The sequence below is a fragment of the Aspergillus stella-maris genome, assembly GCF_047715825.1.
Source record: "Aspergillus stella-maris strain CBS 113639 unplaced genomic scaffold BDV14scaffold_80, whole genome shotgun sequence".
NCBI classification, from domain to species: Eukaryota; Fungi; Ascomycota; class Eurotiomycetes; order Eurotiales; family Aspergillaceae; genus Aspergillus; species Aspergillus stella-maris.
The window spans coordinates 27,910-48,940 of NW_027396874.1; the positions used below are offsets into that span (position 1 = coordinate 27,910).

General features: G+C 51.9%; 5 protein-coding genes across 5 annotated transcripts; 2 read left to right on the forward strand and 3 right to left on the reverse strand.

The window, feature by feature from the left end:
- Positions 1-2,104: 2,104 nt before the first annotated feature.
- On the reverse strand, positions 2,105-4,491 carry BDV14DRAFT_182711 (putative phosphatidate cytidylyltransferase). The gene has a single exon (XM_073770266.1). The coding sequence runs from the start codon at positions 4,434-4,436 to the stop codon at positions 2,289-2,291; it is 2,148 nt and encodes a 715-aa protein (XP_073623368.1). The 5' UTR covers positions 4,437-4,491; the 3' UTR covers positions 2,105-2,288.
- Positions 4,492-6,115: 1,624 nt separating this feature from the next.
- On the reverse strand, positions 6,116-8,557 carry BDV14DRAFT_204716 (diphthine--ammonia ligase family protein; the record flags this gene model as incomplete). Its single annotated transcript, XM_073774578.1, has 1 exon — positions 6,116-8,557. The coding sequence occupies one exon, from the start codon at positions 8,555-8,557 to the stop codon at positions 6,116-6,118; it is 2,442 nt and encodes an 813-aa protein (XP_073623369.1).
- Positions 8,558-8,951: 394 nt separating this feature from the next.
- sebA (putative C2H2 transcription factor (Seb1)) lies at positions 8,952-11,986 on the reverse strand. Its single transcript, XM_073770267.1, has 3 exons — positions 11,464-11,986; positions 10,857-11,414; positions 8,952-10,801 (listed from the first exon to the last, which is right to left on the reverse strand). Exons 2-3 carry the CDS (start codon positions 11,401-11,403, stop codon positions 9,651-9,653), a joined length of 1,698 nt encoding a protein of 565 aa, XP_073623370.1. The 5' UTR covers positions 11,404-11,414; positions 11,464-11,986; the 3' UTR covers positions 8,952-9,650.
- A 3,865-nt stretch (positions 11,987-15,851) lies between these two features.
- Positions 15,852-16,741, forward strand: BDV14DRAFT_145901 (uncharacterized protein). The gene has a single exon (XM_073766441.1). It carries the CDS (start codon positions 16,199-16,201, stop codon positions 16,655-16,657), a length of 459 nt encoding a protein of 152 aa, XP_073623371.1. The 5' UTR covers positions 15,852-16,198; the 3' UTR covers positions 16,658-16,741.
- Positions 16,742-17,728: 987 nt separating this feature from the next.
- On the forward strand, positions 17,729-18,664 carry BDV14DRAFT_182721 (uncharacterized protein). The gene is made up of 2 exons (XM_073770268.1): positions 17,729-18,237; positions 18,328-18,664. The coding sequence occupies exons 1-2, from the start codon at positions 18,090-18,092 to the stop codon at positions 18,630-18,632; spliced, it is 453 nt and encodes a 150-aa protein (XP_073623372.1). The 5' UTR covers positions 17,729-18,089; the 3' UTR covers positions 18,633-18,664.
- Positions 18,665-21,031: the final 2,367 nt, after the last annotated feature.

Consider the following 21,031-nt stretch of genomic DNA (forward strand, 5'->3'; position numbering starts at 1 on the left):
CGGCAACGAAAGTACCGGGGAATAGTTGCCCATCAGGGTAAGGTCTAACAGGGTTCGAGGAGTCGAAGGTGTCTCTTGTCGATGCCGGTGTTGAAAGGCAGGACAGATGACTGAAGGACAAGGAAGAGACGGGAGGCAGATGCGATGTGATAGATGTAATGTGTTGAAGCCGAGCCGGTGCCTAGACGGGAAAGGCTAGGTCGGTTGATGGACAAGTACCTCGAACTCGACGGTGCCCTGAGGGATGGAGTCGAGGGAAGCGGTGAAGCGGAACCGGGGGAGCTGCAGGGGAGGATGACGATGAGCGTGTAAGGTCGTCGGTGGTTGCAGGGAACCAAGGGAAATGGCGGCAAGTAGGTTATCAGGCTGGAGCAGCAGGCTGAGGAAGGAAGATGGCGCCGATAAGATAAGTGAGGCGGTGATGTAAAGACTGAAGAGAGGGAGAGGCAAGAGCGAGAGATAGGGGAGGGCGAAGCTGTAGGGTGCGGTGTAGAAGTTTCGAGTCGGAGAGAAAGGAAGAAGCAGAGAAGCAAAGAAGCAGAGCAAGAGAAGGTTGGCGATGTTGTCGCTTGGGAGGAGCGAGAGCGTGACCAGCGATAACGGGCGAGCAGAGAACCAGCAATGGGAACCAAGCAATCAGTGCAGGCAATGGCGATGATCAGAAAGGCGGTCAGCAGGGCGGTTAGCCTGAGGAACTGCGGAGTTGCCACAGGGTACTTACAAGTACTGAATTATCAAGCAGATGGAAAGAATAGAATAGAATGTTTCATTATTATTATTATTACTATTCTTTGGAGCATAATAAACCTCCAGCAACAGGGTATCCCATATACAAAGAACGCATTCGAGTAACTACAGCAATCACGTTATCGATTAGATAAGAGTTGTCAGGCAGACCAGCAATCAGGTGACTCATGACCGTGTCGATGATCTGATCCGGCTAGTCCAGTCCGCCGGAATCGTCTTGCTGCCTTTCGCAATCGCATTCCAGTCTGACTCAATCCCACCTCATTGCTTCCCAAGTTTGCATGCTGAATTCAAACCTACGGGCAAGATGGATGCAATTTCCAGAACCTGCATCCAATAATTCGGGCCTGTCTTCCTGTCCAATCATGCCGCGTGCGCCAAACACCCCCTCAATGACTCAATAGCAGCGCCAGTGCAGTGCCACTTCACTATGCAGCGGCAGAATAATCAACGAACTGAACTTACTTCCTCTCAAACCACCCGGCATCTCAGTGGTTGTTAACCTCCTGATAAGTTCGACTCACAATCAGTATGCAACTGATAAGCTAGTGGGCTCGGGCAACATCGATGCCTGGGGACGAGCGTCGTCCCAGAGTTGAGCGACAAGTCAGAAGGCAGGACGATGGGCTATGGCCTCCACTTTGCACATCACTTGGGATCGGCGTGATAACCGTCAAGTGTGACTCGTATCTACAGGACATCCTCCTTAATCTGGAGAAAGGATGGATACTGTACGCTGTTTCCCACTCCTTAGAGAACGCCCGTTAAGTTCAACCACGGTTCACATACTTCGGCTTTATTCGAATACCGTAAACTTAGCTAAACCCCGAGGCCGAGGATCTCTACTGTACATAGATAAGTCACCTGCACTCCCTCGACTGAGCCTTGCATATGCTAAAGTCACTGGACTGGCGCTCGGCGATACTTACATCCTATGATTATATTAATCATAAAGCCGGTTTTTTTGTTTGTTTGCATGTTCAGATACTGGAACCACGCACGAGGTGGCGCATTGTCGATGTACATGACTTAGGCTACTACTAGCTAGCCCTGCCTACCTCATAGCTCTAGGACCTACTACCCAGCCTTTACCATCTAGATCTCAAATACTCTTCGACAAACATTGCGTGCATACTCTATACTCTGCACTGCAACACCCACTGCCACTGCTTCCAAAATTGGTTCGTTTACCAATTCAGGTCGATTCTCTCGTCCTCCGCACCGCAAGCGGATCAAACATTGCCGATATAAAGACCATACTTCCTCCAACCTATGGGAGTGAGAACCTATTAGGTAGATAGAAGGTTCGGGACAGGTAAAGTTACAGATAGACAGCTTAAGCGTAAGCACAGATGTAGAGTACTTCTGGCTAACGTCTCATTGATATATTCAAGCTTCACATGTCATAATGTTATACAGCGTAAGAGCGAGATCAGATCTCATCTCATCTTATGTCATCATGCACATTTCATCATGTACATCATAGATGAATCCCTCACGTATATAGGATGGTTATTTAATATCACACACATAATCAGGATCTAAATCCCCAACCCCCTCACAAGCGCCCACAAAACAACAGGCACGGCCACATTATCGTTACACCCCGTCAGCACAGCCTCAGTCGCACTAGCACCTCCCGCCGCAAGAACAGACTTAACAATAGCAAGCGGCCAGTTGAACTCGCTTAGTCCTGGCTTCGAACTCGCTCCATCATCTCCTTGTGTCGGAACCAGGGCAGATCCATCAGGACTAACCTCCCACTGTCCCAGGACAAGATAGAGCTGCGCAACCAAGAGTCCCGCCGTAACAGCCCCCGCAAAAGCCAAGCTCCCCTCAACAGATTTCCCACCTCCCCAAAACCATTTCCTTCGGCCCCAGCGACGACCGACGAGAGAAGCAGCAGCATCGCCTAAACCAACGCATATAATTCCCGACAGCATACTCACGTCGCGCGTTTCAACGTCCCAATCTGTCCAGGGAAATTCGCCAGCGCGGGAAATATCAGAGAGCGACAACCAAAGCGGTATAGCGCTGCCAATAAGCAGGAAGATATGCGATACTATGACGGGGCCTCGGTAGTCGCGGCCGTCGACGTACGGTTCCAGGAAGTATGTCAGTGGGCGGGAAATAGGCGGGAGTTGTGAAGCGCGGAACAAGTCGAGAAGTAGGAAGATAGCGAGTACGAGGGCCATTGCGAGCGCTGCGAAGGGCGGGTCGATGTATATTGTTGGCAGGAACATGAGGACCATTGTCCCGTGGAAGACTTTTCGACGGGTATCGACTTCTGCGTATGTACCGAGTTTAAGAACGATTGCGATGCCGGTTACCAGGACGGTTAGGCAGTAGGCGATTGTGGCGAGGCGGGTGTTTGCTGCGCCAAAGGTTTGGCGGAGGTGTTCTGCGCGGCCGAGAGCGCAGGTTGCGTTTGAAAAGAGGTCGGTGTCTAGTCGCGGTGGGATGGAAATCCAGCGCTCTAGGCTTGAGGTTATAACCCAGAAGCGAAACCAGGAGATGTTGCCGAGCAGGTATCCAAGGGCCCAGCCGAAGGGGTCTTCGCCTTGCAGAGCTTGTTCGCCAATGTACTTTCGTACCGGGCCGAGGATGATGGCCAGTACAGCAAGATATGTATAGAAAGCGTAGAGCCACTTGCGGACTTGAACCTGAGGGACAGTCATAGCCAGGAATGACGCGAGATCAGGAGCCATCAATCGCTTCCGCCGGCCTCTAGGAGTAGTCCTAGCCTTTTCAGAACGCAAGTCATCAAAGTTTGTGGACGACTGCCGCCGAATGACCCCCTCCGCAGCATCAGGCGAACTTCCCGATGGCGTCTTCTCCCTCCTCCTAGACGTAGACGTCAAATGGCCATCCGGCGAATCACTATCCGAAGTCGGCTCATCCGAAGAAGCAGCCGCAGTAGCAGCCTTACTCAACGTCTGACAAATGCGATGGTCAAGCAAATTGAGATTAAGCATACTCTTCGACTTCGACTCGCGCGAGCTCGACCCACTAGGCGACCGTCGAAACTTCCACGTCGGGATCCGGGCCAGTGCAATCTCCCAATGGAGGACCCGGCGGCAAGAGATAAAAATACACAGGCTGCCCAGCCAGAGTAGGGCCTTGAGGATTTCGGCCTGCGGCGAAGTGGCGAACATAAAGAGATTAATAAGAGCGGTCGTCAGAAGCTGCAACTCCGCTGGAAGAATGCTGGTAGACAAAAGGAAATCTAAGGTGGGTATCAATGCTTGGTGCAATGGAAAAACAAGAGTCAAGGTTTCGGAGGGGAGGCCACGGAGAGAAAGAGGTTTTGAGCGGATGCTGCCCCAGTCGAGGTGTTCTGAGACAAGCAGCGGGAGTAGTGTGAGCAGCCAATGTGAAATGCATTGCCCGTGTACCAGGTCGTGCATGGGTATAGCGGCGGGAGGTATCGAGGCGAGAGCGAGGAGGATATTTTGAAGAATCAACGAAGGTTGGTGGCTCGACAATGACAAGGAAACAAAAACGGGTATTAGAATCGGGTATAAAAGCGGCGCTGGGTCGAAAGTAGACGGAATATCAAAGGACAGAAATCTTGAGAGCCGTAATCGTCCGTGGCGGTTTAGCGGGTATAAAGCGTAGACTCCGATGACAGTAAGGGAATATGCGACGAGTTCTGCAAGCACCACACATATTAGCATTCCCCTCTCCATAAACAACACTAGACAGGAGAGAATGAACAAACCTTTCCTCCACCTCCAAGCCCGTTCCCTAACCCCAGGCCGCAAAAGCACAATCCCCCCAACAGAAAGCAACAAGGCGGCCTCAAACCCCCTCCTCACAATCTCAATCCTCCTCTTCACCTTAATCCTATTCCTCAATTGCAATTCATCCTCGTTATCCCCGCCCATGCCTAGCGAACTCCGTCTCGAGCTCCGCGACGTCGACCGCGCCAACGACGGCCACCTCTGCATCCCCAACCCGGGAACCCAAACATCCGTCTCGGAAACGCCATTCCAGCCTCTGCGCGCTCGAAGCGGCGGCGCCGGTAATCCCTTTAGCAAAGCCGTACTCTCATCATCTGCTTCTGTCCCGCTATCAGAGGATGTACGCGTGCGAGCGGAGGTTCGCGTCCGGGGGCGGTGATGGCTGTGGTTGTTATATAGCGACTGCGCGGAGCCATTACTCAGGCTACTGCGGTGATACGGATGCGGCGATCGAGATAACGAGCGGATATTCGAAGTGGAAGGAGGATCATCTGATAGAGACGGTGACAGTGATACAGCGAGATCCAAGTCCGCGTTAGCATTAGCATTGAGCGTCGAAGCCGGAATCATCGATGCGGATGCGGAAGCGGAACCGGGAAAGGTGCTGGCCTTCGGAGGCAGCAGCTTCTCCAACCCGGACTCCGCATCATCAGGACTTGTAGATGAGGCCGTGGCCATGGCCCCATGGATATGGATATGGATAGGTATGAATTGAGTATTGAGAGTGTTGAGAGAAATCGTTTATAGCGCGCGGGACGTCATGATGGGGCAACCGTGAGATCGGGCGTGAGAGGGTGCGGAAATTTGGGTCGTGTCGTGTGAGAGAGCAGACACTAGTCTCAAAGGTAGGTAGGTTAGTTATGCAAAAGGAAGTCCAGGTCCAGGCTCAGCGGGGCGAAACACTGCAGTCAGTGAGTGGCGACAGGATCAGCATACCTGGTCGTTAAAATGTCGTGACGAGAAGGTGGTGGTGTTGTGGTGTTGTAAGTAGGTAGCAGCTTATCGAGGCGGAAGTTGAAGGCGGACAGGACAGTCTCATCACATGCTTGGCCCTTCAATTATCATTACGGAGATCTCTTCCTGTCCACTATCACCACGACTTTCTCTACTTCTGAGTTCTGAACTAATACAATCTGGTCTAGGAAGAAGGAACGGTCCCTTTCCCAACGTTTTCCAATCGCCTCACTAGACTACAGTCAGTGCTCTAACTAACGAGTAGCGACCACGCCAGCGGCCAACCCAATCGGCCGGCTACGCAACACGTACGACTCTAGATTCTAGAGCTGCGGCACTGCAGTATCTAGTTACTACCTGGACTAGCAGCAACATCGCTCGCTTAATGGCTCCCCCCGTTGGTGACATCTGCCGGACATCTCTAGCCCACGCTTATCGGCCAATCAACCTCCACACTGAAGCCGTTGCCCGTTGGATACTTAGTGAGTAATCGTATTGCAGGCTTGGTTCTTAGCAGCGTCGGGGCTTTCCAAGATTTTTTTCGCTGCTCGAATCTTATGACATGCGTCATTGCTCGTTGTCCCTCCACTATACTGTCCAGTTGGCATCGCATCGCGGGATTTACGCGGCCTTCAAATATGATTTGACTCTCTGTTGAGTCAACAACAGACTCACGTCTGTCTCTGTATGATCAACCCCGCTGCGAGTTTTCTCCCCTCAGCGCCCCAAACAGACTTGCAGGGTACGATTTGCGCTTGGAAGTTTTCGCGGGGTACAGAGTGTGGCTGGCTGGTGTAGATAATGGCGTGGAACGATCCCGACTGCGGTCCCGATTCCGAAGCGTATACTTCCAGGGCGCGCTGTATCTGCTGTTCGAGGTCCTTGCCATCATCGATTTCAATAACGGTATACTTCAACTTCTCATGCGTAGTGGTGTCAGTAACACGCCCGAATTCTGTACTTGACCGTGTGACATTGAGCCCGGTGCATCTGTATCCTAATCCTTGCCATTCGATATCGCTGCCCTTGGGAAGTTCGTAGACCTGGGCTGCAAGGAAGGCCGGGAGTCTGTTCTCGGGGTTGGAAACTGCATCGGCTTGTATGAGGTCGAAGTTCGGTAGTTCTGGGTTCGCATTCGATGTTGTTAGGCCCTGCATAGATTCATCCCCACGTCGGCCGTACTTGATGTCCCACACGTCAAGCCCCGATTCTTCTTCATCCTCATCTCCATCTCCCTTCACTTGCTCAGGGGTATGCATCTTCTCCCAGACCTTCCACGCAAGCCTTGCCCTCCTCTGAACATTATCCGTCCCCGTAAAGAACGAAACAGTCCCCAAAAACCAATCCACTTCCATAGCCGTCGCAATGCGGAACATATGCTGCAGCGAAAGCACAGCGCGGAGAGTGTACGTCTCACACCACTCCGGCTGCCCACTATCCGACGAACGTCCAAGCTCAATGAGCTCCATAGAAGCAGGCTCAAGCGGAATTTGTCCCGCAATATAAACCACCTTTTCCCCTTCCCTACCGGGAACAGAGATAGCCTGTGAATAAGGCCCGATGTTCGCGGGAGCCCAGTATGAGCGGGACTGAACGTGTAATCCGTCTCTTTGGATTCGTGCACCCAAGTCAACGATCATTGAGACCATGACGTTTACGCCCTCGGGTAGAGTATCGCCGCATGCGACTGTTGCCCTTGCTGGTGGGAGGGGTTTATTGAAAAGGGAGACGTAGATGGCGTTCATGGAGGGGAAGTCAGCCATGGATCTCAGGAGGACGGTTGTGAAGATTATGTCGGATGTTGCTCTCGGTGTGGATGCGGCGGATAGAATGGTGCGGATCTTGGAGACGATGGCGGTTGTTTGGGATGTTGTTGAGGGGCCTGCTTCGGGGGCTGTTATATTGGATACTGTCCAGGTTGTGCCGTTTATGGATTGTATTGACTCGGTGGGTGTCCAAGAAGTGACCGTAGCTTCGCCCTCAATGTCGGTGTCATCCTCGTCATCACCATCCCACAACCCTCCAAGAGCGGCTGCAAACCGTCCATCCAAAATAGCAGGCCTCTTCACATCCTCGGGCTTCACCCCGTCCTCAACCTCTTCCTCAGACTTCTGCACAACCTTTGCACCCTTCAATCTCAAATACCCCACACCCCCCTCCCCAGTCCGAACCTCCCGTCCACCCTCTTCAACCTTGATTCTCCCCTTCCAGAGGAAACCAGGCCCATCAACAGCAAGCGTCTCATACTCACCCCCCTCACCAAGCACCGCAGCCCGAATATCCTCATTCCCGCCAAATCCGAACCTCTTGATTCCCCTCACGATCTTTCCACGGAGAACACCACGCGCATCAGAGACATCACCCCATAGGAACCCCTCGTCAAGCGCACCAGACGCGACTTTTATTATCTTTGCGCTGCAGTGCACGATTGACATATCTTCTAGGAGACCTGCTTCCCTTTCCTCGCTAGCACCGTCACTGGTAAGAGATGTCGATGTCGATGGCGCAGGAGCAGGGCCAGGACCAGGTAAGAACGGATACTGCCACAACCAAGCCAATGGCGTTAACCCAAGCCGTCCAGCAACATCCTCGATCCTGGTCCGCTGGTACGTAGAGAGAATCGCACCGGCACAGATAGCGTTCGCTTCAGGATGCGCTTGTTTGATTCTTGTCAAAAGCGGGATGAGTGATTCTGTTTCATCCGCATCCGCCCCTTCCTCAACAGCTCCAGCCTCGGCCTCAGCATTACCGGCCGTAAAATCGGACTTCGTAATAGTGGTATCGCGATAAACCTTCCCCTCATCAACAGCCCCCCCAACAATCCCCTGCCGATAAAGCGGGATGCCCAATGCGGATTCGTATAAAGGAATGACGTTCCAGCCTATCGTTTGGTACATGAAGCTGTCGATGTCGTCCTCTGCTTCTTGTGCATCATCTTGACTTTGGCCTTCTTGAGTAGAAGTATTGCTGATTACGCTGGCTGGCAACGGCGGATGCAGATTCCCCAATGCGACGACATTGTGCCCGTTGCGAATGCAGTGCAGGATTGAGTAGAGGGAGTCCTTTCCGCCTGAGATTAGGGCTATTACGTTGAGCCCTGAGCCTTGCGACATGGTGAAATGGCTGTAGTTGTGAGGACGTGAAGATGTTGGTGAGTGGTGAGGGATTGGATTTTTTTTTTTTTTCACGATACCCCTCACTGATTGATTGATAAGATTTGAGGTTGTGGGGAGTGTTCTGAGTTTATGAGGATGGCTGATGATATCGAGACTCAAAGATATCTGTCGGGTTTCCAGCGCAATTTGCGTTGTTGGAAGTTGTTGAAGTTGAAGGTTGGAGTTGAAGATGGAGAGTTGCAGTTGGTTGGGTGGTGCATGGAGGACGGCCGGTGCCGAAGTCAACCATCCATATAACGCACTCCTCCAAGTCTCAAGCACCGAGGTACAACCACGTCAGGTTTATGAGATAATTTTACAGATTCTACTAGAATATGATGAGGAAGAGTAATGCTTCAGCAACAGCTCAATTATGACTAGCTAGCCGCCTATCGACCGCCAAGCGCAACGCAGTATTATGCACACGGGAAATGCAACCAAGATATCAAACAGTATGCAATGGGGTATGAGTATGAGTGGTAGTAAACGACAGGGAGAAGGGGAAAAGCTCATTTCTACATGTGACCAGCACAGAGAAACAAGTGATAAAAAGGCATATTAAACAGTGGTAACACAAGGCGATGAGCGAAGTGGGGAAGAAGATGAGAAATATGTGAAGAGAAGAGAAATAACCAAAAAAGACAAAATTACAAGAAGAGAATCAAGAAAGAGGTAAAAGGTAAAAATGATCAACGAGAGAAAAAGAAGATCAACCCGTTGTTGAGCTGAGATGGAATAATCTCCATCTCAACCATGCGATGCGCTCTATAATTTTGTTGACCCAAGTGTTGCGCCCCTTGTTCTATTGTTTCCCAAATCAGGGCGTCCCAAAACACCTCTTGTTTCCTATGGTTTCTCTTTCTCTGTGACCTCGAGAATTGTGATGCGAACCGTACCCAAAAATTGACAGATTTCTCAAAACGCCGAACCCAAGTCGAACCGACCGATGTAGATGACGAAGCTGGTGAAAATGCAAGAAGTTGTATGAATGTATAAGAAAAGCTCCTGGTCGCATAGCGTTCGTGAAAAAGCCTCAAGCGGTGATACCAGATCACGCCGTGGTCTCCTCACGCTTGCGCTTCTTGAGCGAACGTCGGTCGGTCGACGGGGTCTCCTCCGACTCACCAGACTTGGCCGGAGTGTCGTACATCACACCCATTGATGAGCTTTGCTCGTCGAATGACGGTGAGTTGGTGTCGATGACACCCATGACGACAGTGTTGGTGGCGTGGGTCCGGGCGTGCTGGGCGAGATTGTCGCTGCGAGAGAACTTCTTGCCGCACTCACCGCACTCGAAGGGCTTGTCCTCGGTGTGAAGAGAGCGGTAGTGGCGCTTAAGGTGTTCTTGACGGCGGAAGCGGCGAGAGCAGAGAGTGCAGACGAATGTCTTGGAAGGGTCGTCAGTCAGAGACTGCTTGCGGCCACGGCGGTTGACAGAGACGGGAGCAGAGGTAGTCTCAGATCCCGAAGAGCTCACAACCGAATGCTGGCGGGCCTGGCATTCGGTGTGGTCGTGGGCGGGCTCAACAGCAGCAATGGGCATCTGGGCCTGCATTCCCACGAGAGCCTCATCGTTTTCAGTAGACTCGACCTTGGACTTACGGTTGTTGCGCTTCTTGGCCGACTCCTCGGTCTCGGAGGCCTCGAGAGGAATGTTAGGAAGATCAGAAAGAGCAACTTCCAGATCCTCCGACTCCTCCAGACCGTGCTCACTCAGGAACTCGTCCTCGTCCAGCGAGTAGGTTCCAACGCGCTGACGCTTGCCACCGAGGTAGAATGTGCTTCCACTAGGGTGGAAGTCGACAAGGCGGTTGACAAACTCATCATCAGAGTCGAGGTCTGAGAAGCTGTCGAAGGTGGGCAGAGCGTTGAGTGGGTCCTGAGTGGTGGTGGTGAAAGTGGGAGCAGGGTTCTCGTGCACGGGCAGAGTCACGGCTTCGCTGCTGAGAACAACCTTAGGCTCCTCGTCCTCGCAGGATAGAGAAGGCAGAGGAGGAAGCTCAGCAGGAATGTTGTGGGCCGACCCCACGGTAAGTTCGCGGGGGTCGCAGAAAGAAGTGGAGTGCTCAAGCTGGACGGAAGACTGGGACTGTCCGAACATGGAGGAAACAGGGGAAGGCGAGGGAGAAAGAGAAGGGCAGGAGCTGTGGGCGGAGAGCAGCTCAGAACCCTGGCTGGAGATTGAGGGGTTGTGGATGAACACTAAGCGATTGTCAGTATACCAGTTCCCTTCCATCCTTTACTGCAAGGGACTCACCAGGAGTCATGGCGGGAGAAGCCGAGTGTTGCCAGTCGACGTTGGCGAGGATCTCAGCGTGGACATCCTCCTCACATCCTTCCTTCACGCCCTCAACCTTCTCGAGAGTGAAGAAGTTCTCGTTGAGAGGAGTGTGAAGGCTACCAATAGACGACGGTGGGCTGCTCACAGAGCTTCCCGCAGTCGAGAGAGGTGGTGTGGAGGGGAAGGAGTAGTAGTCATGGCTGACGAAGCGGGTGTCGATGGGCATCAAAGCAGGCGAACCTTGCACAGCGAGGGCTGCTTTGAAGTTTGATGGCTGGGGAGAGGCGATAGGAATCATGTTCATGGCGCCGCGGAAGGCGTTGGTGGTCGCCATCTGGTGCATGTTGAGGACTGCAGGAGCGTTGAAGATTGGCTGCTGCTCGGGCAGGCAGTGCTGTTGTTGCTGAGGGAATTGTGAAACCTGGCCGTAGTACTGCATTTCGTTGTATTGTCTCTGTTGCGAGTCGGCAGGGTAGTATGCGAATTGCGGCTGGGCGCCGGGGGGCATTGAGTAAGCGTCCATTGCTGTGTATTCTATACTTGTTAGCATCGAGTGAAGTTGTCCTGGGAGTCGAGCACTCACATTAGATATAGTAGAAGGATACAAAGAGCAGAGGCTGCTCTTGATCGGGTATTATTAAGTATAGTAGTATAGTATTATCGGCGAGTATTGTCCACGGTGGTGGTGCAAAGAATGTATAGTCGGCTGGTTGATCTCACAGTGAAGGAATGATGTGAGGCAGTGAGGTTGGTGGTGAAGTGGTATCTCTCGACTCTAGACGTATCGCAGGGTCTAATAAGGAAGGACTGGACCTTGTAGTTAGGTACCGGAAGACTAGGAGATAGTAGCCTTGAGCGAGAGATGATAATAAGTAAGGAAAGGAAAAGAACGAAAGACGAGGGAGCAAGAAGGACTAAAAAGGAAAGGAAGGGAGCAGTGAAATAAGGATAACAGAGAGAGCGAAGTGCAAGATGAAGTCGCGGGGGAGGAAATGAGAGACTGAGAGTGGAAGGATGGGCGGATGGTGGAGGGCAGTGGAGGATGATGGCCGCCCGGTGGGTAATCCAGTGTGATCTGCCTGTGCTACGAATTCGACTGCTGGAGCCGTACTTTGGCTACAAAGCATTTATTATTTTATTTAATTTTATTTCCCGTTTGGGGTTTAATCTGAGATAGCACCAGGCACCGTTATCTGTACTCTATAATTTAGTCAATACTCCAGGTACAAACTACTCTATTCTACTTTACTCTATTGTTAAAATAATACACCATCACTACAGACCTACCTTACCTACCAGCGATAAAAACCTGAGCATAACACATACAAAGTACACCAAGCCGAGCATTTGTGCATTGTGCACACAGTCGGAGTGCTAGGGTGCGGTCCACCCGGGGAATCCCAAAAAGCGTAAGGCAGTGGGGGCACTCTAGCAAAGAGCACGAGTGGGCTTCAAGCCCCATTTCCCAAATTCCAATGGTGGCCTCAATTCCATGATTCCGTAGTGACGGTCCGCTTACAGGATCGGTGAATGCGGAGAGCGATCTAATTCTATGGCCAGTTTGCGACTCAGACGCGCAGACACAGGCGACCCAGAGAGCCAACGGCATCCCAGCGCCGCAAAACTACACTCTCAGTGGCCAAACTGAGTTTTCCCTGCTGCCTCCGCGAAGGCCGTGATTAGCCCAGACAGCGGTTCTCATGATGTCTCAGCTGTGTGGTGTTGTGTTGGGTTGTGTTGTGTTGGTCGGAAGGCTGAGTCGAGCAGTTTGCAGCAGTAGAGTCGTAGGAAGCGTTGCCACTATTATTTCCGAGACCAAACACTAAAGACGAAAAGGTGGGAGAAGACCGCTGGCTGGCCCAATGATTCTCGCTCCTTCCTAAAATAGATCGCCTTTGATTAATCTGCTCTCGGCTTCTCCCACTCACAGCGCTCACCTTCCCTTCCCTGACCCTGGCCACCATAATATATCACACCAACGGAACCAACAGCTTACTCTGCCACAACGCAAGCCCGCGCCTACCGACGAACCCCCATGGATCAATGGCAGGGCAGCAACGCCCTCCCAGCGTGACAATGACATGCTGGCCTCACCCATCGGCTTATCAGCGATGAGCACGGGCATCCAACCTATCAGCGACAGGCTGGAAATTGAAGCGGGGACCAAGTACCCAATAACTGGGAGCAGGTTGAAGTTGGGAAGGATTGACTCGCTCGGCCCCACCGCAAGTGCGGATCCCGTCCAGAGAAGTCAGAGAGTGAGAGAAGGTCAGCCCATGCCCATTTTGTCCAAAGAACTGTCTGTCCTGAAGGCCCCAGTCGTCCTTTGATTGCGCTCGAGCCGTCGAACTTGCTTTGAGTAAGATCTGCAACTTTTCACTGCTTGTGCCTGTGAACAAGACACCGACGGCAGGGTCGATCAGAATCAATTCCCCGTGCTGTGGCTGGTCCTTTCTGGTCGCACCGCTGCCGTGGTCAGTGCCACAACTTACTCCAGTCGTCGCCGTCGACTTTCCTTTGCTTCCTTCTTTCCTCTTCGGCCCTGAGGAGGACAAAGAATTAGATTCGGCGTTGCTTACTAGCAGCGCCGACCGGAGTAATACCAATCTACTTGATACTTTATTACCCTATACTAACGGGTATTATTGTGGCGATTCGAAACGGCCCACTGATTGTGGCATGGTTATGAACACATCACGGTGCATGCAATCCCTGTCGGCATATCAAATATCTGCAGCCTCTTATGCACTTTCGTCTCAATTCCTTTCACATGACGCTGCGAACATGCAGGCCGGATAGCTTCTCTTGCCTGTGGCTTCTGACTCTGACTTCTAGATGAGGGGCTGTGCTTGAGACAGGTTTGCTTGTCATATGCCAGGTACGCTGCGTGAAGGCGCACCTTGCATAAAGACAATATCCTGCGGGCCGGAGTATTTCATTTGACAAATAACCCTCGTTGAGTTATGACTTGAGACAACTGCAATCACGGACAGGTTAGGTACCCGTCGACAAACTGACAGCCGCAAGCTGCAAGCCGAGACATATTGAAACTGAGCCACAGAGCTCCTCACATTGATTCCCATACTTCAAACAAGGTAGTAAAGCAAAGTTAGACCTGTTCGTTTCCAAACCGTCTAGACCGATCAGGCCTTCGTTGCGGTCTACAACTACTGCAGGAACAAGCACAAATGCGGAGAGAGCGCACCATAACCTTGCAGCAGAACCCACAACGCACATTAATCCCAGCCAATCAAGACGCCTGACTTGGTGCTGATTGTCACCGCGGATCCTGGAGTCCAAACTCCAAACTCCAACGTCGCTCCGAAAATGCGACATCAGTTGCGTAGAGAATAAGCTGGATGGAATCATGATGATGCTGTCGCCAGTTCGCCACAATGTAAATTATGACCACCTCAGGCACAGTTGGGCGGGAACTGTTGACGGTGGATTAGATTCCGGGAATCCGTCCTCGCCGACCAATCGCAAACGTCGCGAGATTCTTACGCCGTCTGCTAGCTACCCAGCTAAGGTTTGATTCTCTTTGTCCTGAACCTAGGCATAGGCAAGAATTGAAGTTTGAAGTTTCGACTTGATGGAAGTTGATAGTTGAAAGAACGTTGTCTTGGCTTGGCTTCCCCTCGCTACCAAGTCGAGTTGTCGACATGTCGATGCCGATGGCCCAAAGCTTACTCTGGAGTCCGTCGCGAGAACTTAGTCCTTTCAGCCTTTCAACAGTAGCTAGTCCGCCAATAGTCTACCGGTAGTGCAGGGATTAAATCTAGACAGCCAAAGTAAAGTCTGCATCGCATTGCATTGCAGAAATGCAGACTGCAGAGTTTGCTGATCTGGAGTTTTGGACAGCAGGACAATAAACGCAGTTTGGCTTGAGTCTGCAGGTTGGAAGGCCTGGAAAAAGCAATACTTCGGTAGTTGTTCCTGGGCTTATCGTAAGCCCCTCCACTCGTTTTTGGGTCTGCAGGATGGACTTTGGAGGGATCCGAGGGGTCCGCGGCCGGGGCAGAGAACAATGATAACGATTGACGATAGCATCCATGATGTCCGTATCGTTGACGTTATGCGTGATGCAGTTATCGCGATAATTATGATGAGATACTATGGACCGATTACCGACTCCGACTCATGTGGCGGTGATCATTGGTTGCGTCCACTGTCCACTGCCCAGATACGCATACCTCATATCTCATATCTTTGTTCTCCAAACTTTAGTTGTTTGTTTGTTCTCCGAATTCTTTGCTCCATCAGAGCACTCACAATTCATATCAAAGCACCCCTCGCACCAGTGGACAGCGTTAAACACTTTCGGAAAGTGTACAAGTGAGTCAAAGCTCTGACGGTGACAGCTCCTACTGTACTCTGTAAGGCTCAAGCAAGGGACTCGAGCCGGAGCTGTCAGATAGCTTAGGTAAAGGTTACCGGACCCATTGTCTTGGGTGAGCTAAGCTTAAGTGTGCCTCTCTAACCAAGTCTTCAGTGAGTTCCGTCATCTTGGAAGCAGTAAGGCTCCTGGTAACTTGGTAAGACTCGATGTACCCGAGAGTTACCACGCTGTCGTCAGAGTCGTAATGCAGTGACACGAGAATAACGAGCCGGGATGTCATATCCATTTCGCTCTTGGCGGCGCAGTGTAGTTGCAGCTTGTGGGACGCAAACTCGCTGGAATGTGAGGTCCAGAATTATGTTGGAAACTGAAAGAAAGTGTCGCATGATGCCGTCCGGACCCAGAATGAAGTGAGTCCAATATTGAGGTTCCCATCAGCAATTGGACTCTTGCCTACTCGAGAAGCAAGAGACATGATGTCCATAGTGTGGTCACTGGTTTGCCCTTCAGACGGGCCACGCTGGAGACTGCCGCGGGAAGGTTTAGCTTGGCTCAAAGCGGTCAAGCGTACACACTCAGAGATTGCTATTGGCCAGCTATAGATAAACAGACCCGCCGTCGCCACTAATTGATCCTGGCCCAGAATTAAGGTACTTTTTGACGTGAGCGTTCGCGACCGACGGAGTTGATATGGAGTCGAGTTGGAGACTCTGGTGTTCTGGACAGTAGTGGACAGGCAACACCATCACGTAAGATTAGTACTGTACTTTCTCGCGCAACCGCTTCCTTTCTCCCCGACTCGGCCCTACCGGTCTCTTGGTCTAACGATTCCGTAATTGATTAAACAACGGCTGGGCTAGGAGCTCGAGATAGACTCGCCGCCGGCTCTTGCTACCTTTGAACGGTCGACCGTTTAATATCCACTCTTTTTGATTAAGAGTCGAGCCATATCAGCTCCATAGAAGCCTTCGAGAATGCGATGGGCGTAGCAGATAGATTAAACGGGACCAGGAGACCTTCTGAGCTCCTTCCAGAAGATTTCTATTTCGAAGCTCATTGTCGTCGCTCCACTGGCAATAATGGCAATCAGCATCGCTTCGATAGCTGCGGAGTATCAATATGGCGATGGATCCTCGGCCGGCAGAGCTCGAGGTCGCTGTCTCAAGGTTCACCGTCATTTCTTAGCAACTTCAATTTCAAGGCCTCGACTACCGAGCGCCCGAGGCCGAGACAGGACGGAGGGGGAAAACCGTTGTCGCACAGACGCTGCAAGAACAATCAATGTGACGGGTCGAATCCTTTGCCATCCTTTCTTTGTCTGTGCATGAATCAGATTAGCGATAGAGCGCCGAAGCCGGTACGCTTTCTACACCGCAAAGTGACCCGGCAAGAACTAGAGACTCGTAAGGCAAAGTCACCCATAGATCAGAATGGATAAGGCGATAGTGCGATTGCGCGTATTTGACGGCATGATTGACTATGGAAAACTGATAGGCAAACCCCGACGGCTGATAATTGGGGCTCCATTGTGCCTTTGCCCTGCCGTCTTGCATGGCGTGTCGAAATCAGATTCAGGCAGGTACCGTGATGTGATGATCGACGCCGTCACGCAGCTCACGCTTGCCTTGCATGACGGGTGGCCCCCAAATGAAAGCCATCATACGCATCATTGTCTGATTTTCGAGGCCCGCGCTTTACGTGACAGGTCGAATATTTACCCCACCTGCAGGCTGCGGCAGATGGCCTGACAAAGGAAGGAATGTCGAAGAGGCTACTCCGGGATATGGATCCTAATTCCCGTCTCGCAATTCACGCACAGATAACATTTTGCTGATGGCGGGAAAGAGGACCTTGATGGACCTTGGTGGTTTCGCATTTCGGTACGTCCACGAGGAAAATCCAGGGCCAGTGATACGCGAGATTGGCAATGATATGACAGCTGGCGGGAACTTCGACTCCCACGTAAGTGGGCGCCGGGCGCCGCGAGACCCGCCGCGGCCACGGGTCCTTGCATGCTGTTTCGAGACAAGTCGTCTTGGAGAGCTCGTGCTGTTGACGAGTGTCGCAGATGACGCTTGTTTGGCGAATCAACTATAGTAGCTGGGGCAATTGACGCCTGAAGTTTCGTCAAGAGTGGGATGTTCCATACTTCGTTCCTCTTTGTGCAGAGTAGCAAAGTTTGTCGATGGTGAGACCCAGGACCGTGGGTGGGCTACCGCCACTGGACACCTGGATGTCGAGTCGACGGAATCCGACCGATGATAGCCACAACTCTGAAGCTATCGCCGGAGCTGGCCGTACACAGTGTAGCAATTGGTCAAGCATGTCGCCAAAAAAGCTGGAAGGCGGCGGCAGGAACCGACTCGCGTAGCCCGGACCATGGTTGCAAAGGACCTACCCAAGACGGGATAGACTGCGATGGAGAGGTTTCTATGAGTAATACTGAGCTTCTGATGCTCTACCAGGCTACCACCTTCGCCACCAGCCACTGGCGCATGCATAACGCGATGTGAGATATGAAGATGACAATGCCAAGCCAATAACTGCAACGGTGGAATGCGTTGCTCGTGGAAGGGGAGGACGCGACTGGCCTGGATGGAACTGGATCGCTGGATGCGACCGACACACTCCGACAGCCAAGCGAGCGACGGCAAAGAACAAAGTTAACAAGCTCGATATTCTGAAACGCGCTAGCAGTCTTCATCTCCGGTGGTGTCCCACTGTCTGTCCTGTCCAGTCACGTCAGCCTGCAGCGACTATCGCAGCCACCATCGCCGCCACTATTGAACGCAGTAAAAATAGACTCTGTATAGTGGCATTCTTCGAATGTTCGACTGCGAACGATGGCGCGCGAAGATCCAATCTAGCAGATGAGCTGCTTTAGGGTCCATGTCCGCGAAGAAGATAGTATGCTCCGCGGGGAGGTCGACAGAGGCGGAAAAGAGGAGCCCTTCATTTATGCATTGCCACCGCTGAGGCATATATCGACAGCATATTGCTTCAGAATATTCCAAATACCTATCTTGAGTCAGGAACCAGGAACCCGCCCGTAGATTGCACGATAAACACGACGCCACAGTAGAGTGACAGACTCATGCTCAGACTCACCGGCGACCGGAGGGGTTCCGAGTGTCCGGTCTGGCAGTTTTTGGCGTTGTTGGCGCATCCCATCAACTTGGAACATGGAACGACTGACTCCATATCTCCAGAGCGTATCATGTAAAGGCTGGCGTGTCTGTCTGGCCAGGAAAAGAATTCCTGCGGATAGAGCCATCGTGCCAAAGTCAAACCTGGGGAAGAGCTGCAGAGGGCAGCAGGTTCATTTGCCCTTTCAGGAAGGTAGACGACTCGAAGGGAATCCACTGACTGGATCAAATAATCCCCGAATTGCGCTATCGCACGTGCTGGAATAGTCGGACGAGACCGTGGAAACCGCGTGAAGCCGTTCCTACAGTAGTGTTGAGAGTGGATGAGAGTGGATGGAGGAGGTGGACTGACGGTGGACTCTTTCCGCTCGCTAGTGGCACGTGCTAACCGTCCCTGGGCACAAGCGTGAGTTCAAGTCTCTTCCTTCCAAGGCTGTGGCTCAGCACTTTCCCCTGCACGGCAATCACCTCTGCTCGCCGACCCGCGGTTCGAGATAGAAAAGAGGAGCCCTCGTGGACCCGGAATCTCGGTTCTGCTCTGCTCAAGTCAAGTGGTCAGTTTGTTGGTTATCCCCCAAGGTCCCTCCGCGGAACCGTCTAACTTTTGCTGCTGCATCTTGATCAGGCATGATTCACGGCCATCGTCCCCAGTGAGCGAATTCATCTTCACGGTCCGATGTCTATCAAGCTCCATCTCCAGATGCTGAGTCGGGTTCTTCCGCGAGTGGCCTGCGACTGGCCAAATTTTGAGGGTCTCCCGATACGAAAACGCAATACGCAAGCCACTGACATCTGGTTCGGAAATCTGCCATAGATGAACCATTCCGAGCGAGACACCACCAACTACAGAGTACGAAGATATCACGCACTACTGTCACTCTACAGTGGCAAGAGTTGCAGATGCAAAGATACCTCCAAAACTTCCGGCCTGGCAAGCTGTATCTTTATTTGCCGGACGATCAGCACGTCTTCCGAGCTGCGGTTCTCGACAGCCAGCCCAGCCAGTCCTTCGGGTCGCTGTGATGCTTTGCTTTTTTCCTCTTCCTTCACCACCAACCGCCTTATGCGCCAAGTGTTGGGCGATAACGGAACTCTCAGTATCGAATCGTGAAGCCAGGGCCGCGAAGTGGCTGCAAACTCTATCTCCAAAAGAACGGCACCAGGAAGCAGGGCTCTCCACTCAGATCGCAATTTGCACCGGATCGAGGTCCCTCTGCCCAATCGCGGAAGCAGAACCACACTCCGCCTCAGCACTGGTGGTCCATCAAGACCATCACAAAGTGAGAGTTCACGAGCTGAACATGGGCCATGTCATGCACGCTGCGTCCCAAACGGCACAGTAGTCGTGGGCGTGGATGGTGATGGATCCAATTGCTTGTCGTCCGAGCTCGTGGGTCGACCTGAACCGTGGTCATGCAGTATGCACGGTCGACTCTGCACGGGACAAAGTGCACGTTCACATTTCAAGGATGCAGTCCCTTGGATCACGATCGACGGCGGCCGGACCAGCGTCCAGGCTTCAGATCTTCAAATCTGCGCCTGTGATAGCGGGCTTAAGTGACTGTGCGTTGTGCATGATCGTTGAACTATCGACCTATCGACTCAAATGAGATTATGAGCAGCAAGGTACTTAACCTGAGTCGGTTTCGAGTCAGCTTCTTTGGTAGCTGGTCGACGGGGCTCGAGTCAGTCACGGACACAGCCAAGTTGGGACTTTGTGCGGCAGGATCAAGCGGATGAACCACTGCAGCCTTTGCAGGCGATCGGAGAGAACTCATCGAGACCTAGATGCAAACTGTGCAAATCGTCCAGTTACCGGCAAGTAGACGATATGTGGTTTCGCTTGCTGGCAGTTGGCATTCCTCACAGTGTATTCGTTGCGCAGAGGATTTGTAAGTAGTCTATTAGAGACCTTGCAGATACAATGCTGCCCGTATACGCGTGTAGATCAGTAGCAACGAGTGGTTTGTGTATAGTCGAGCCCGGTGTAGTGAAATATATCTTCGCCCACAGCAACCACAAAAATATACCAAAATATACCTACCCTGCAATACCCAACTGCTCTCGGGTCTTTACTCAATCCTCACAATACGGTGCCCTCAAAGTCAAAACTCCTCGTCGTATCAGTCCCTTTTCGCACCGCAAACCACTGGAGCAATACGTGGACGGATCTGGCTGCCAACAACTTCCAATATATCGTCAGGGCTCTGCCAAAGCTCTTTCCAGTATTAAGCAGTTGCCTTATGCATACGTTGTAACTTGTACAGTTCCTTAACCATCTGTCAGCAGGATTCTATCTTCTACTTTTCTCAAAGAATAACAGTAATCACCATGAGACCTACAAGAAGACGCAGGTAGGCACGGTATTCGATACTTGACCTGGGGAGAAGGTACGGTCTTCTCTATCCTATTCTATGCCCGAGCGCGAACTATGGTGGTTTCTGTACGTGTACTTGTTCCATTGCATTTGCTACAGCTACCAGTACTTTTACCGCTATTTTTATCGCTATCCCCATCTCCATCCCTATTCCAATGTCTACCTCTATCTCTACCTATAACGCTACCCCTACCACTATCTGCTGGAATTCTAACAATCGCATTCAGGAAGTCACCAAGAAACACACGTAGCACCGCGTCCCAACAAGGGTTCTCCCTTCCCCTTTTCC